This window comes from Leptopilina heterotoma, unplaced genomic scaffold (genome assembly GCF_015476425.1).
Source record: "Leptopilina heterotoma isolate Lh14 unplaced genomic scaffold, ASM1547642v1 Lhet_217, whole genome shotgun sequence".
Lineage (NCBI taxonomy): Eukaryota > Metazoa > Arthropoda > Insecta > Hymenoptera > Figitidae > Leptopilina > Leptopilina heterotoma.
The window spans coordinates 114,204-130,333 of NW_025110934.1; the positions used below are offsets into that span (position 1 = coordinate 114,204).

General features: G+C 30.7%; 1 protein-coding gene across 1 annotated transcript; it reads left to right on the top strand.

Annotated features, from left to right (window-relative positions):
• The first annotated feature begins 1,932 nt into the window (after positions 1–1,932).
• Positions 1,933–7,508, top strand: LOC122501843. Its single transcript, XM_043611606.1, has 4 exons — positions 1,933–1,972; positions 2,235–2,364; positions 5,423–5,712; positions 5,893–7,508. Exons 1-4 carry the CDS (start codon positions 1,933–1,935, stop codon positions 7,506–7,508), a joined length of 2,076 nt encoding a protein of 691 aa, XP_043467541.1.
• The last annotated feature ends 8,622 nt before the right edge of the window (positions 7,509–16,130 follow it).

The following is a 16,130-nucleotide window of genomic DNA, read 5'->3' on the forward strand; positions in this document are numbered from 1 at the left end:
ATGTTCAAAAACAATAGTTTATGTAAATTTCCCTCTGTACAACTTTCTAATAATAGATCTTGCATAGTTGTGTATGACTGAAATTGCCTTTTAAATGAAAAAGATATTCAACTTCAGTATGGAGAATCAAACTTTTCTAAAAACTCTATTAAGAAAGAAATTTCTTTTTCGAGAATAATAAATGAAGGAAATATTGCATCAACAACACTTCAACAAAGTAGGGCTGAAATTCAAAAAAGTTATCGTGAGAGGCAACAATTAAAACGTACAATTGATAACGTAAATTATTAAGTGAAAAAAAAATTCAACTAAGAAAAAACTTCAAGTCGAATCCAAAATAGAATATGCTAAGAAACTTAAATTAAAAAATAAAAATAGTGATACAAGTTCTTTGTCAAAAATAAAGAATACTTGATGTCAAAGAAATTATTGTGAAGGAGTATTAAAGCATCAAATTCAAAATGAGTTGAATGTTGAAAATTATCTAGGTTTTAATGACTGCTGTAGTCATGGAGGTGTTGTGTTAACTTTAATACAATATCCAGATGAATTAAGGCTTTTGTTAGAAGGGTTTCGTAAAAAATCAGGTCATTTTAAAAAGAATATAAGGCTGTATAATAATTATTTTTTTTGCATCTTTAAATGCTAATGTAATTAATTTTAATGGCAGAAAAATTAGATTATTCTGTTCCAAAATTCAAGGTGAAATTTACTATCAAGTTAATAGTGCTTTATATCCGGATAAAAGTGAGGATCCATGTTTTGGTCAATTATGTATTTATGACCCAGAGGAATCAATCAGATACAGATTAAAAAGTAACGAAAATTTTGATGAAGACGGTTTACAATCTATAGAAAATATTATGAGAAATTCTAATGCATTCACAAAATCTCACATGATGATGTCAGAGGTAATTCAAATAGAAGCTGAATTAGGAAGACAAATAATGAAGAAATTTCTAAGTTACAATTATTATTCACGTTGAAAAAGGCTTTGATAAAAATAGATACAATTATCAAAGTTTTAATGAAGTTGCTTCAATTTTTAATACAAACTTTAAAGGAGAAATACCAGAATGGGAAATATTCAAAAAAATTTCTAAAAAGTTACATAGAAGAAACTACATTTGAAGAAAATTGCTAAATTTTGAAAATTCGTAAAGTAAAAGTATAGTGAAGAATGTATTCATTTAATCCACATCAGTTGGAGTTATTTCATCTTATATTATTGTTGCTAACAGTAAAAGGAGCAACTTATTTTGAAAGTATGAGAACAGTTAATGGAGTTGTTCATGAATCTTTTACAACTGCTTGTTTGGCATTAGGACTTGTAGAAGATGATAGTGAGTGGATTAGGGCAATCGAAGAAGCTGCATTATGAATGATGCCTCATTCACTTCGCCAATTATTCACAAGAATTTAAATTCAATGTCATCCTGTACATCCGGATAAAATATATATGAGAAAAATTTAAGGGTCAAATGTCAGAAGATTATTAAAAAATAAACGACATTGAAGCTGAACAAAGTGCTTGTAGAAAAATTAACCCTTTGAGTCATACATTTTTCATTTCATTGAAATCTATTGAAACTGGTTACTCGGGGGTTTTTGGGGTCGCTGAATACGAATCTGGCATCAGATTTTCAAAATTCAAAATGTCGGATCCAATATGGCGGACGCGAAAATAAAAAATGAACAGAATTTGCTTGGAACCCGTTACTCGGGGGTTTTTGGGGTCGCTGAATACGAATCTGGCATCAGATTTTCAAAATTAAAGATGGCGGATCTAATATGGCGGAAGCGAAAATAAGAAATGAACAGAATTTGCTTGGAACTCGTTACTCGGGGGTTTTTGGGGTCGCTGAATACGAATCTGGCATCAGATTTTCAAAATTCAAAATGGCGGATCCAATATGGTGGACAAACAAACAAATGACAAACGACAGACTTACACGAACGATTCTCTCCACAGGTAAGTACCGACTTTAATCAAACAAATGACAATCGACACAATTAACACAAACGATTTCCTCCACAGGTGAGTATCGGCTACAATCGGACAAATAACAATCAACAGACTTACACGAACGATTATCTCCACAGGTAAGTACCAACTTCAAAGAAACAAATGACAAACGACAGACTTACACGAACGATTCTCTCCACAGGTAAGTACCGACTTTAATCAAACAAATAAAAATCGACACAATTAACACAAACGATTTCCTCCACAGGTGAGTATCGGCTACAATCGGACAAATCACAATCAACAGACTTACACGAACGATTATCTCCAAAGGTAAGTACCGACTTCAAAGAAACAAATGACAAACGACAGACTAACACGAACGATTCCCTCCAAAGGTAAGTATCAACTTCATTCAAACAAACGACATTCGAGAAACTATTACTAACGATTCTCTCAACAGGTTAATATAGCTTTTACGTTAAAAAAAGGTATTTTGTTTAGTAAAAGCAGTATTATTGTTTGTGTTTTTTTACATCACATCCTGCATTAAGTTTGACATTTTCAGTTACTCATCGGTTAGCAATTCTTTACTAATGTCTACAGTTTGTTCAATCGGATTGCCAAAAATGGTACATTATATTCAGTATCAAAAAATTAATTCTTTTTTTTTATAGACAGAAATACTATGAAGAGGATTTTACGTTAAACGAGTTACCTGACTGTGGATTGTCAGGATTCATTCACTTTTGATTTTACTCTTTAATTTTATCCGAACGTTTTGAATCTTCTAAGTTTATTAATAAATTTATTAATACTCATGCCAGATTCGTATTCAGCGACCCCAAAAACCCCGAAAAAAACGAGTTCTAAGCAAATTCTGTACATTTTTTATTTTCGCGTCCGCCATATCGGATCCGCCATTTTCAATTTTGAAACCCTGAGTAACCAGTTTCAAGCAAATTCAGTTCATTTTTAATTTTCGCGTCCGCCATATTGGATCCGCCATTTTGAATATTAAAAATCTGATGCTAGATTCGTATTCAGCGACACCAAAAACCCCCGAGTAACGAATTTTATGAAAATAGGTTTAAAATTTCATTTGAAATACTTTTATTTAATAAAATATTACAAAAAATTGTTATTTATTATTAAAAATTTCAAAAAAAAATTTCAAAAAAATAATTGTAAATATAGTTTAGGATCTAATTTGTAAAGAAAAAAAATTATCATCTCAAAAATTAGTAAGGATAAGTAGAAATTGATTTTTTTCTGAAAAAGAAGCATTTTTTTTTGTTATTTATTTGTTTATAATATTTTTATTATTAACAAATTGTGAATCAACAGTTTTATTAGACTTGTTTAGGTATGAGGTACATGCCCGAAAAAAACCCTAAATTTATTAATAAATATGCCATAGAAATACTGAAAACTGAGAAGAAAAAGGTGGGTCGCTGAGCGACCCACTGTGACGCAAAGGGTTAAAACAATGTTATTTAAGGAAGGATATAATTTAACTGAATTTCAGGGGTTATTAGATATACAAGATGAAATTTTTACTGAACAAGTTAATGATATAAATATTGCAGAACATATTAACATAGGAGAACAGAATTATGCTAAATTAAATGTAAAACAAAAACTTGTAGTTGATTATGTACTTGATGTCCTAAAGGATTCTTCTTTTGATGGTTCTATGGCAATTGTTAAGAAGTAAAGGAATAAATGATTGCAACATGGCATTTACAGGTATAGCTGCGACTCTGCTTCCTAATGGAAAAACTGTTCATAAAGTTTTAGGCTTACCCGTTCCATTATACAGTGATTCATCTTCAAACATTAAAGTTCAATCTTTAGAAGGCCTCTTTTTTAAAAAATTTTGATGTTTTTATTTGGGATGAAGCACCAATGGCTCCAAAATATGCTTTAGAAATTATGGATTATCTATTCCAACAAACCTTTTGGTGGTAAAATTGTAATTCTAGGCAGAGATTTTCGACAAACTTTACCAATTAAAGAACGGGGTACTAAATCAGAAATAGTAAATTTATCAATTAAAAAAAGTAATCTATAGAAATATTTCAAAAAATACACATTAACAGATAATATGAGAGCTTTACTACAAGAAACGGAATTTATAGATTTTTTACTTAAAGTTGTCAATAGTGAATTAAATGATGCAGATGATAATGTTATATTACCAAAACATATTATTCAAAAAGCGAATAGGTACACAAAATTTAAAATAAAATTTAATCCTTTAAAGATAAAATGTTTTTAATAACTATGTGTGTATCTTTAGAGTGATATTAGAAACTTTTCGGTGTAAAAACATTTCCATTTTTAATAGCAGAAAGAAAAGGGGCGTGCGTAGCGCGCAAAAATAGTGACTAGTATATATAATAATCTTATATTTTTGAACATATTCCCTTCTATTCAAACATTCATATATTCCTCGGCATATTCCATTATAATCAAACATATTCTTTGATATTCTCTTTGATATTCACGTTTATTCAAACATATTCTTACATTTGTCTAAATATTCTGAGTATTCCATATTCCCAAATATTCTAAAGTATTCCTTGTTGGGAATATATTCTTCGTACGCCCTCAATGAGAGTTGTTCACCCCTCATGCACCACTTATTTTTAGTCGAGGACAAAATTAGATATTTCTTAAAAAAATTTTCCAATTCTTTTTTAAAAAAATTGATTTTTTGCTAACCAATGTTCTCGTCTTCTGACCAAATATGCTTTTTCTACTTTATTGTACTTCCTGAAGCATAAGAAAAAATAGTCCACCACTTATTTTTAGTCAAGATCAAAAATAGAAAATTTTTTCCAATTTAAAAAAAAAATTAATTTTTTGCTAACCAGTGTTTTTGTCTTCTGACCAAATATGCTTTTTCTAGTTTCTTGTACAAAAAAAATTAGACAAGTGCGAGTTGAACTCGCACTGCAATGGTGCGTTCCGTACACGTGAAAGGGCCGTAACCCTTTAAAATGAATTGATTTCTCTCTTAAGAAAGGGAGGAGTTAATTTACGAAAATGGGCCTTAAACGATCTGACATTACTAAACGACATTCCAATAAACGAGGTTGACACAAATATGTGAAATATGAATGAAATATATATTTCATTAGATCCTTCTGATTGCGAAAAATTAAAGACACTCGGTGTACGTTGGAATGCAAACTCAGATGCTCTCTTTTATACCGTCAATTTATCGAAATCGGTCGGCCCAATGACGAAAAGACTTATTCTATCAGAAATTGCGAAACTTTTTGACCCTCTAGGTTTACTAAGTCCTGTAATAATTATCGCAAAAATTCTCATTTAAGAACTTTGGAAAACAAAAATCACTTGGGACGAACCGGTCCCAACAGAACTAGGAAACGCTTGGGTCGAACACAAAAATAATCTTCCGCTATTAAATAAAATTAAATTTAAAAGATGCATCGTGGTCCCAAACGCTGTAGAAATTAAACTGCACGGATTTTCAGATGCGAGCGAAAAGGCCTACGGAGCCTGTCTTTATCTTAGATCTCTTGACAAAGATGGAAAATTTCATTGCGCTCTTATAACAGCAAAATCTCGCGTTGCCCCGTTAAAATTAACCACGTTGCCGCGGCTCGAATTGTGCGCTGCAGTTTTATTAGCACAAATTTATACAGCCACAATTAAAGCTCTGCAATTGCAGAATTTGAAAACATATCTTTGGTCTGATTCAACAATTGTTCTTGGTTGGATAAAATCGTCACCGCATTTGTTAAAAACATTTGTCGGAAATCGAATAGCCGAAATTCAAGAAAAAACTAACTTATGCGAATGGTGACATGTGCCAACTAAGGACAATCCAGCTGATTTGATTTTCCCCGGTCAGTGTCCCCAAGAATTTATTAATAATGAATTCTGGACTCAAGGTCCAGAATGGCTGGTTAAACATGAAAACACGTGGCCACAGTTAACACATAAAAAATGCGAACTTCCCGAAACACGTGAACAAATTTCACTCATTACACTAAAACTGACACTGTCTGATAAAAATATTTTAGACAAATTCGAACGGTTTTCTGATCTTCAACATGTAATTGGCTATTGTTTGAGATTCATTAACAATCTTAAATCTACCAATGCCAAGACTCGAAAGTTTGGCTCACTCTCTCGAGATGAAATTAGAGTTGCCACACAAATTATAATTAAGTTAACACAAGCCGAGACATTTCCGCACGAAGTCAAGGCTCTGACAGAAAATAAAGATGTGAATCCAAAGAGTTCTCTGTATCGATTAAATCCGTTCTTAGATGAGGGAATTCTCAAAGTAGGAGGTAGGCTTGCACTTTCAAATTTGTCAAATGCACAAAAACATCCTACTGTACTTCCGAAATCACATAACGTCACAACAATGATCATTCGAAGTGAACACAAAAGGTTATTTCACGCCGGTCCTCAAGCGACTCTCAAGGAGGTTAGACAACAGTATTGGCCCATTGACGGTCGTAATAAAACTCGACATATTATTCGAAAATGTGTAACTTGTTTTAAGGCAAAGCCTCGTGAAACGAACTATTTAATGGAAAATCTGCCTGAAAATCGAGTTTCTTTTACTAAACCATTTGAAAATGTAGGCGTGGATTATTGTGGACCGTTCTTCGTTAAAGAACATCGTTATCGAAATCGAACAAAGGTAAAGACTTATGTTTCAATATTTGTATGCTTAGCTACTAAAGCCGTCCATCTGGAACTAGCGAGCGATTTAACGTCAGACGCGTTTATAGCTTGTATGTCTCGTTTCTTTGCTCGTCGAGGTTTAGCTTCTTCTATGATGTCAGATAATGCAAAAAATTTCATAGGGACAAACAACGAAATGCGTGAATTGTATAAACAAGTAAAAACTTTCGAGACGAGTAAAGAAATTCAGGATTTTTTATTAACAAAAAAGGTTACTTGGCATTTTATTCCACCTAGAACTCCTCACTTCGGAGGTCTTTGGGAGGCAGCTGTGAAATCATTTAAATTTCACTTCACAAGAATAGCAGGTAATTCATTATTGACTTATGAACAATTACATACTTATGTAACAGAAATCGAGGCGATCCTCAATTCACGTCCTCTTACTCCTCTTTCCAATGATCCAAATGATTTATTGCCGTTGACTCCCGGTCATTTCCTAGTTGGTAAATCCATGACGAGCTTCCCTACAGGAGATCTCCGGAACATACCTGCCAATCGATTGAATTGTTGGCAACATGCACAACAAATGCGAAGACACTTCTGGGATCGGTGGCATAAAGAGTACATCAACGAGCTGACATCGAGAAGCAAGTGGCAATCACAAGTCGATCAAAGTAAAATTAAGATCGGTACACTAGTGATTGTAAAGGAAGACAATCTACCCCCCATGATGTGGAAATTAGGTCGCATTATTGCTACCCATCCGGGACAAGATGGAATCGTGCGAGCGATAACCCTGCGAAGTGCAACTGGCACTTACAAACGATCTCTAAAACACGTTTGTCCTTTACCAATCGACGATTAATTTCTCTATATTTGCAAAACAATCTTGTATAAACATTATATCATAGATTATCCATACAATATAAAATAATAACATTTGAGAAAAATTATGACACCATTTAAAATGTATTATGTGTTATCAAAGTTAATTCGTCGATATTAGTTTCAGTTAATTTAATATATCATGTCAATTATAAAATACACATATTAATCAAAAATTATAAATGTAAATTCTAACATTATAAAATTATTAAACACAAGAAAATACTAAAACTTTGAACTTGATAGTTCAAGGAGGCCGGCATGTTCCGTCGGAACAAATCATTAAAAGATTCGTAAATTATATTTATTATTTATCGTGCTGTTTCTTGAAGCAAATATAAATTAAGATTAAAATCGAATTTTTTCCCAGAAATATCGTAAAGAGTAATAAAATAGAAAGTGAAAATTTCTGTTTGCTAAAGCGGATCTGAATTGTAAAATGTTTGAAGATTCATAAAACATACAAAAATAAATATTACAATTGTTAAACTAAGCAGTCGAGTGCTATTGTGAAGCACGTTTCTAGATATAATCTTCGTACTTGCAACCAGATTTTTTATGACTTTCTTCCAAAAACCCAAACCGACCATCGGAGGTACTGTTTAAGGGAACCGACAACCCCTTCTTTCTCGCAAAAAGGGGACGATCGGTTAAGCGCTCATCGGCACTTTACTCAAGTACCTGGGTACATCCGGCAGATTAAAACGAGAAACTGACCTAGACACATCGTTTTCAGTTTTCTCAAGAATAAAATTTGTAAATCCCCAAAATTAATATTGTAGGCTTTCTATTTGAAATCTAATTCTTTTTGTTTAAATAAATTTAATTCATTGTTATTCAGTGTTTTATTTATAAATTGAACAATTCGTTCGTGCTAACAAAATTTACATCATCACAAAACAACTTTTTTTTGCCAATCGAACAAAACAATTTTTTTTCGAATAGTAGGTGTTTTTTGAGTAACAAAATCATAGTTTTAATTTTTTTCCCTCGTGCAGTTTTTCTGTAGCTTCAAATTTTGCATTTTTGAGGTGCGACGCCACTTAAACTTACCTGTAGGAAAATTAGCTTGTCAAAATATAATAAATGAGGTATCATTGGAAAGGTTATTAAATTACCTTTCCATCCATAGGTCACAGAATAAAATTCAACAAAAATTGAGAGAGTTACAGTCGATTAAAGATGAAATTTCATGACAATTTTGATGATTTTTAGACATTTGAGTAACTTCTACTATTTTTTTCTACATCAAACAGGAAAGAATGTTTAGGTTTTAATTTTTTTATTGATAGACTATATCATTACACAAATTTTGAGCCCTTGTGGACCTCGATTGGATTTAAAATGACAATTCTACACTAAATTTAGTGAACAAAACTATATTCTTCATTTTTAGTATCCCTTAAACATTTGCAGCAAAAATTGAAGTAATAAAATTTAGTTAAGCTCTAAAGTTACTAAAATCACTAATAAAGGATTTCTGAAATCGTAGATTTCGAATCCAATGTTAGTTTTCTAAATTTCAAAATGGCGGATCCAATATGGCGGACAAGTTTTTAAAAATCGATTAAATTCGTCTTAAATTCGTTACTCGGGGGTTTTCGGGGTCGCTGATTACGAATCTGATGTCGGATTTCGAAAATTGAAAAGGATGGATTCATAATGGTGAACGAGTTTTTTAAAATCCATCGAATTCGCACCTATTGGATCCGCCATTTTTAATTTTTGAAATCTGACATCAGATTCGTAATCAGCGACCCTGAAAACCCCCGAGTAACGAATTTAAGACGAATTTAATCGATTTTTAAAAACTTGTCCGCCATATTGGATCCGCCATTTTGAAATTTAGAAAACTAACATTGGATTCGAAATCTACGATTTCAGAAATCCTTTATTAGTGATTTTAGTAACTTTAGAGCTTAACTAAATTTTATTACTTCAATTTTTGCTGCAAATGTTTAAGGGATACTAAAAATGAAGAATGTAGTTTCGTTCACTAAATTTAGTGTAGAATTGTCATTTTTAATCCAATCGAGGTCCACAAGGGCTCAAAATTTGTGTAATGATATAGTCTATCAATAAAAAAATTAAAACCTAAACATTCTTTCCTGTTTGATGTAGAAAAAAATAGTAGAAGTTACTCAAATGTCTAAAAATCATCAAAATTGTCATGAAATTTCATCTTTAATCGACTGTAACTCTCTCAATTTTTGTTGAATTTTATTCTGTGACCTATGGATCGAAAGGTAATTTAATAACCTTTCCAATGATACCTCATTTATTATATTTTGACAGGCTTATTTTCCTACAGGTAAGTTTAAGTGGCGTCGCACCTCGAAAATGCAAGATTTGAAGCTACAGAAAAACTGCACGAGGGAAAAAATTAAAACTATGATTTTCTTACTCAAAAAACACCTACTATTCGAAAAAAAATTGTTTTGTTCGATTGACAATTTCACTGTCAACCAGTGTTATTTTTAGTCATGGAAAAAAATAGAAATTTTTTTCACTAAAAATTGATTTTCTGCTAACCAATGTTCTCGTCTTCTTACCAAATATGCTTTTCTACTTTATTCTGCTGTCCGAAGCATATGAATAAATAGTGAAGCACTTATTTTCATTCAAGGAAATAAATAAAAAAATTTTTTTTTAATTTTTTCAAATTTTTTTCAGAAATAATTGATTTTTAGCTAACCCTCTGTAAAAGGAATCCTGGTAAAAATTTCGGACTAATTCCGGATTAAATACGGACAGATAAGTACGGATTAGTCCGAAAATTGTACGAAAAATTTCCGAAAATGATCCGCGTTAGTCTGATATCAATCCGAAAACACTCCGGAGTAATCCTGAATGTCTACGAATTTAGTCCGTAATTAGTCAACAATAATTCGAAATTATGACCGGTAAACAATTCTGAGATAAGTACGGAATTATCGAAAATCAATATGTAAAGAATACGAAATCAGTTCGCAACAATCCTAATTTAATCTAGTTAAGAAATACTTAATTCGAAAAATGTCCGGAGCAATCCGAAAACTGTATGCTACCCAGTAAAAAAAAGTATTGGAAGAGAGCGAATAGTATTGGCGGTGAGTTTCTGCCAATACAGAATGACAAAAACTTGACCATAACCAGATTAATTCCAGACTTAATCGGACTAATTTCACATTTGCAAGATGCATATTATGAGACTAACTTTGGACTATAGTTCGGACTAATTCCGGATTCACTGGTTATACACAAACTCTGTTGAGTTTAGATTTATCCGGACTACTTCAGAATGACAAAAACCTAATCATAAGCAGACTGTTTCTGATTAGCTGCGGATTCACTGGTTAAACCAACCGGATTACTTCTGCATTTACTAGTTGCATATGATCTGACTAACTTCGGACTAAACCAGAGTAATTACGGATTCAATAGTTGTTAAAAAAATTTATTGATTTTAAACTTAATTCAGGGAAAAAAAAACTCCACAATAAACCGTACTGTTGCGGACAAATTCCGGATTAGTCTAAAATCAACCTGGCTTTTTATTCAAGTTATTTACTTATGGTGAATAAAATATTTAATTCTGCAGTCAATTTGTTTTTACAAATTTACTAGTATTATTAGTTATATTGTTTCAATATTAAAATTGACACTGATGTGTTAGTTTCTTGTCATTTCTTTTCGTGGCACTTCATAAATTCTATTATGAATTTGAACTCCCATGCGAGCGTGGTATAGTGGTTAGTGTATTCGATTTCGGTGCGTTATAGTGTTAGATAGGTGTAAGTTCGTATCCCCAAGCGTTAGAAATTTTAAGTTAATTTAAATAAAATTGCGATAGGTATATTGAAAAATATTTTAAATGTACCATAAAGTTATAATAATTAATATTTGTAACTTGTATAATAATATTTTTATTAACGTTCACTAAATTGAACGGACTAATTCCAGATGACAAAAACCTGACAATAAATGGCACTGTTTTGGATAAATTCCGGATTCACTAGTTAAAATTAACTGATTAATTTCGGACTGCATGGGACCAACTCCGCATTTACTAGTTGTTCACAAACCGTATAGAGTTCGGATTTATCCGGATTAATATCGGGTGACAAAAACCTGACCATAAACCGCACTGTTTCGGACGAATTTCGAATTAGTCTGAAACTAATTCAGCTCTAGTATATATATTTTTTCCAATCTGAAATTCTTTTTTAAAAACTTTTTTAGGGCTAAAAAAGTTACAAAATCCCTTAATTATTATTTTATTTATTATTTAGGTTGGATTTTCCTAACTTTAAATCCCTTATTTAAACGAACTATTTTAGTTAAAACAACACTAGTTTTTCTCAAATTTTGACAAGCATTATAAAGAATAATAAAATTTCTAACATTCCAAAATCATTTCTTTTAGTGTACCTGTGTTTAAAAATAGTATGTTTAACTCTTACAAAATCAATCATTCTTCTCCCTAGATGCACAATATTTTATTTCATTTTAAAAATTTTAGTTCTTCCAAAAATGGTAAAGTATTCATGTTTATTGACATTAAGTAATCACATTCAGAAAATCGATCCAAATAAAATTTTATAAAAAATAAAGCAGAATTTGGTTAGGAATGTTGATGATCTACATAATAATATTATTTGATAAGTACACCAAAGGAAAGACAAAGTAAATACTCGCTAAATAAAATAGTAAATTTTAGAATGACTAATTTGAACAGTAAAGTATGCCAGAATGCGGTTATGTTGAAGTAACTCCGAAAGAAGTAAATTAACTCCCTTTTAATATTGTTAGTTGAAATCTTTTCCAAATAATAATTGTATATTGTGAAATTTTAGTAAATTAAATGTACGTCATTACAATCGGCTGACTAGAAATTAAAAAATTTGGGATTCGGTACAGCAAAAATTGTCTTCTATCTTCAGTGTAAAGAAATTTTATGCGTCCAATCAGATCCCAGTTAACGGAAACTAATTGAAATGAATTCACAAAGAGCTTCAGTGAATCCCGCTTTGCGACAAATACGAATTGGAACCATATTGCAATTTTTCTGAATTCGTCAAACTGTATTGAACTTCCAAACCTTCTATTCGTACGAATTAATTAGCTTTCTACCAAAAATCTTAATTCGTTTTAATTAGTTTTCATTTACTGGGATGTACTAATTATATACATATGTGACGCTCCACGAGAAAAGGGACCTTATTTACTCTTGTCATAAGGTCCCTTTTCTCGTGGAGCGTCACATATGTATGCGCCACTAAACGCGAATTAAAAAACGTTTTTTTCAGTGTCTCCTTATGTTTTTGCTGTCTTAACTTTTATTTATATTAAAAAATATTTAATTTCATAAGAATAGTGAGAAATATATACATTCGAAACATTAAATAAAAAACGTGAAACTAATGCACATTCGAAGTTTTTCAATAATAAATGTAACTTTAAAAAATTACAAAAATTAAGAAGACAAAAATTAAGTTGTTTTTCTAAAGAATTACGCAATGTAATTGCATATTTTACACATTACTTCTCACCACTTAAGGGGCACACCTAGTGTGAGTGATTGAAAAAAACGTCGATTTTTAGGAATTTTTTTCAGGGAAATTATTGCATCTAATTTTTTTAAAAGTTTTGTACATGTATATTTGTATAAATAGTAAACATTTTGTAATTTTTTCAAAGAAAAATATATTTTTTTTAAAGAGTTATTCGCTATATCCAAAAAAACCAGTTTTCCCACTGCAGCAGCTATTGCGGCCTTCTGAGTGACTGAAATAAAAAAACCAAAAAGATTATTAAACTAGAAGATATTTGCCGTACAATGAGGCTCCAGTTTTTTGATTGGATAAAAAATAAGATTTTGGGATGCCAAAAACCATCGGATTTTTTTAGCGAAATTTAAAAGCTTTTTTCAAAACTCCGCCATTTTGTTGCAATTCAATATTTTTTGACATCCGAGGGTCATTGTATGGCAAATGTCATCTAGTTTAATAATCTTTTTGGTTTTTTTGATTTAGGTCACTGAGAAGGCCGCAATCACTGCAGCAGTGGGATAACTTTTTTTCGGATACTCAAGAGATAGCGAATAACTTTAAAAAAAAAGATATTTTTCTTTAAAAAAACTACAGAATGTTCACTATTTATACAAATATACATGTACAAAACTTTAAAAAAAATTAGAAGCAATAATTTCCCTGAAAAAAATTCCTAAAAATCACCGTTTTTTTCAGTCACTCACACTAGGTGTGCCCCTTAATTGAAATTTAATATTTTTTATCACTAACATTGTGTTTCTAAACACATTGTAAAATATTTAACCTTTAAGCCATTAAGGGCTGTTCGGAGTAGTCAGAAATAGGAAATATAATGTCTGTTTAAGTTTTTACGAATTTAATTACAAATTTTAAATCACTAAACTAAATTTTCATTTTCTTAAAAAAATTAAAATAATTAAATGTAAAAACTTGATTAATTTTGCAATGCACAAAAAAATTATGTTGGTAACACCGAATAGCCCTTGGTGGAATGAGCAAACCAAAAAATTATATGGGGCGAAGGTTATTAAAGTCGTAGAGATTTTTCCATAAAGCTTAAAAATAAAAATTCAATCGACTGTACCGTCAAATAGGGTAACTCCGGACAGGAGGCTAACTTCGGACATTCGTATATTTCTGTAAATATTTTGTATTTCCATTCTACCTAAAAAATTTTATAAGGATTTCGCATTTCTATTGCTTTACCGAACATTCAAGGAACATTATATGACAGTTGAGAAATAAAAATAATCAAAAAAATTTAAGAAAAAAATTAATTTAGTTAGAAGAGATTTCAGGAAGTTATTGAACTTTGTGAAAAAACTTATTTGTATAAGCGAACATATGTAAGGTAAAAGCTATTTCTTTTTTAAAATTTAATCTACTATGTCTTGACATAAAATTAACACTAATTTCAATAACCTAAATTCGAAAATTATTTCGTAAATGATTTTTATTTAAGAAAATGTAATGGTCAGATACACGTCTTCTGGCGTTGATTACAGTAAATTGAGTCAAACTTTACTTTTATTAAATGTTTAAAAGCTTTAAATATACATATTGTTTATATTCTCAAATTGTATTACATTCTTATGTCCGAAAAATTATATTAAAAATGGCTCAATTTTAAAAATGTTCATTTTTCAAATGCACCATTAATTGAATTTAATTAGTTTTTGTTTTTCTAAAAAAATTATAATAAATAGTCTGAGAACCTTAGAATGGTTTCTTGTTAAAACAAAAATACGTAAATAATATAATTATCCAAAATAATTTTAAATTACACAAAAAATTATACGGTGTCCGAAGTTACCCCCCTTTGAAGGCTAACTCCGGACACTTGTTTTTTACTTCACAGAAAATAACAGAGATAAATAAAAAAATGTTAAATAGAAATATCAACACACAAGACCCTAAGGATGATATATTCTGAACATCAAACTTCCAGATATTATATTATAAAAAATATTAATAAAAAACATCGAAAACCGTCCGAAGTTACCCTATCTGACGGTAGCATTTACTTAACATTTGTTTCAAAAAACATTTAAAGCTTCAGGTAAACAACTCAAGTGTACAGTAGTTCTTATAATAATATAATATATTAGAATTCAAAATATTTTAAGATTATTTGAATATTTTCAGTTACTTTTGAATCCTTAATATGTCCTCAAGACATCTATATGTCGTAGGCAAATAGAAGAATTCGTCATTTAGCTAAATGCCTAGGCAATTAGCCAAACGGCGCCGAATAGACAAATGAGCTTCATTATTACTGTTATTCGTCTATTCGCCTGGAAGGATTAGGCAATTAGCTAACTGGCTAGGCATTTAGCTATTCGAGAAACGCAGTTTAGGCAAATAGAAGAAAATGATATATTGAAAAAATATTTTCATTTATTGAAATATTTGTTATTTTATTTATTATTACAAGGTTGGCTCTGATGACAGCGCGAGTTGCATAAATGCATAGTGTTCCTGACTTGAAACACTCTAGAGAGTAAGAGAAGTATTATTATACTAAATAAAATTTCGTTCTTACATGTTCCTCTCTAACATTTAATAAAGCTATTAAATTTATTTTGTTTCGATTATTGTTTACAATTTATCACGATGTGTATTTTTGTACACGGAAAAAATAAATTTAGCAGATTTTACGAAACTGTTACGGAGTCGCGGATACAGCTTTTTACGAAACTGAGTTTTATAAATTGTAAGGAATATTTCCGGATAAACTTCAAAAATATTCAGTACAAACTACGAAAGTTCTGTACTTTATCCTGAAACATTCCTTACATTTTATAAAACTCAGTTTCGTAAAAATCTGTATCCGCATCCGTAACAGTTTTGTAAAATCTGCTAAATTTATTTTTTCCGTGTAATATTTATTAAAATATTAAACTTATTTTCTTTCAATCTTCTGTTTACAATTTATAGCTCATATTTAACGGAAAATAATGCAAATAAGACGTTCCATCATTTCAATAAATGAAAATATTTTTTCAATATATCATTTTCTTCTATTTGCCTAAACTGAGTTTGTCGAATAGCTAAATGCCTAGCCAGTTAGC

Excerpts from the sequence above, each read along its gene's own strand:
- LOC122501843 (XM_043611606.1), top strand. The coding sequence starts at position 1,933 with ATGACAAACGACAGACTTACACGAACGATTCTCTCCACAG. Across the intron at positions 1,973-2,234 it reads ACGAACGATTCTCTCCACAG|GTGAGTATCGGCTACAATCG; the intron begins GTAAGTACCGAC and ends TTTCCTCCACAG. Across the intron at positions 2,365-5,422 it reads ACGAACGATTCCCTCCAAAG|ATGCATCGTGGTCCCAAACG; the intron begins GTAAGTATCAAC and ends TAAATTTAAAAG.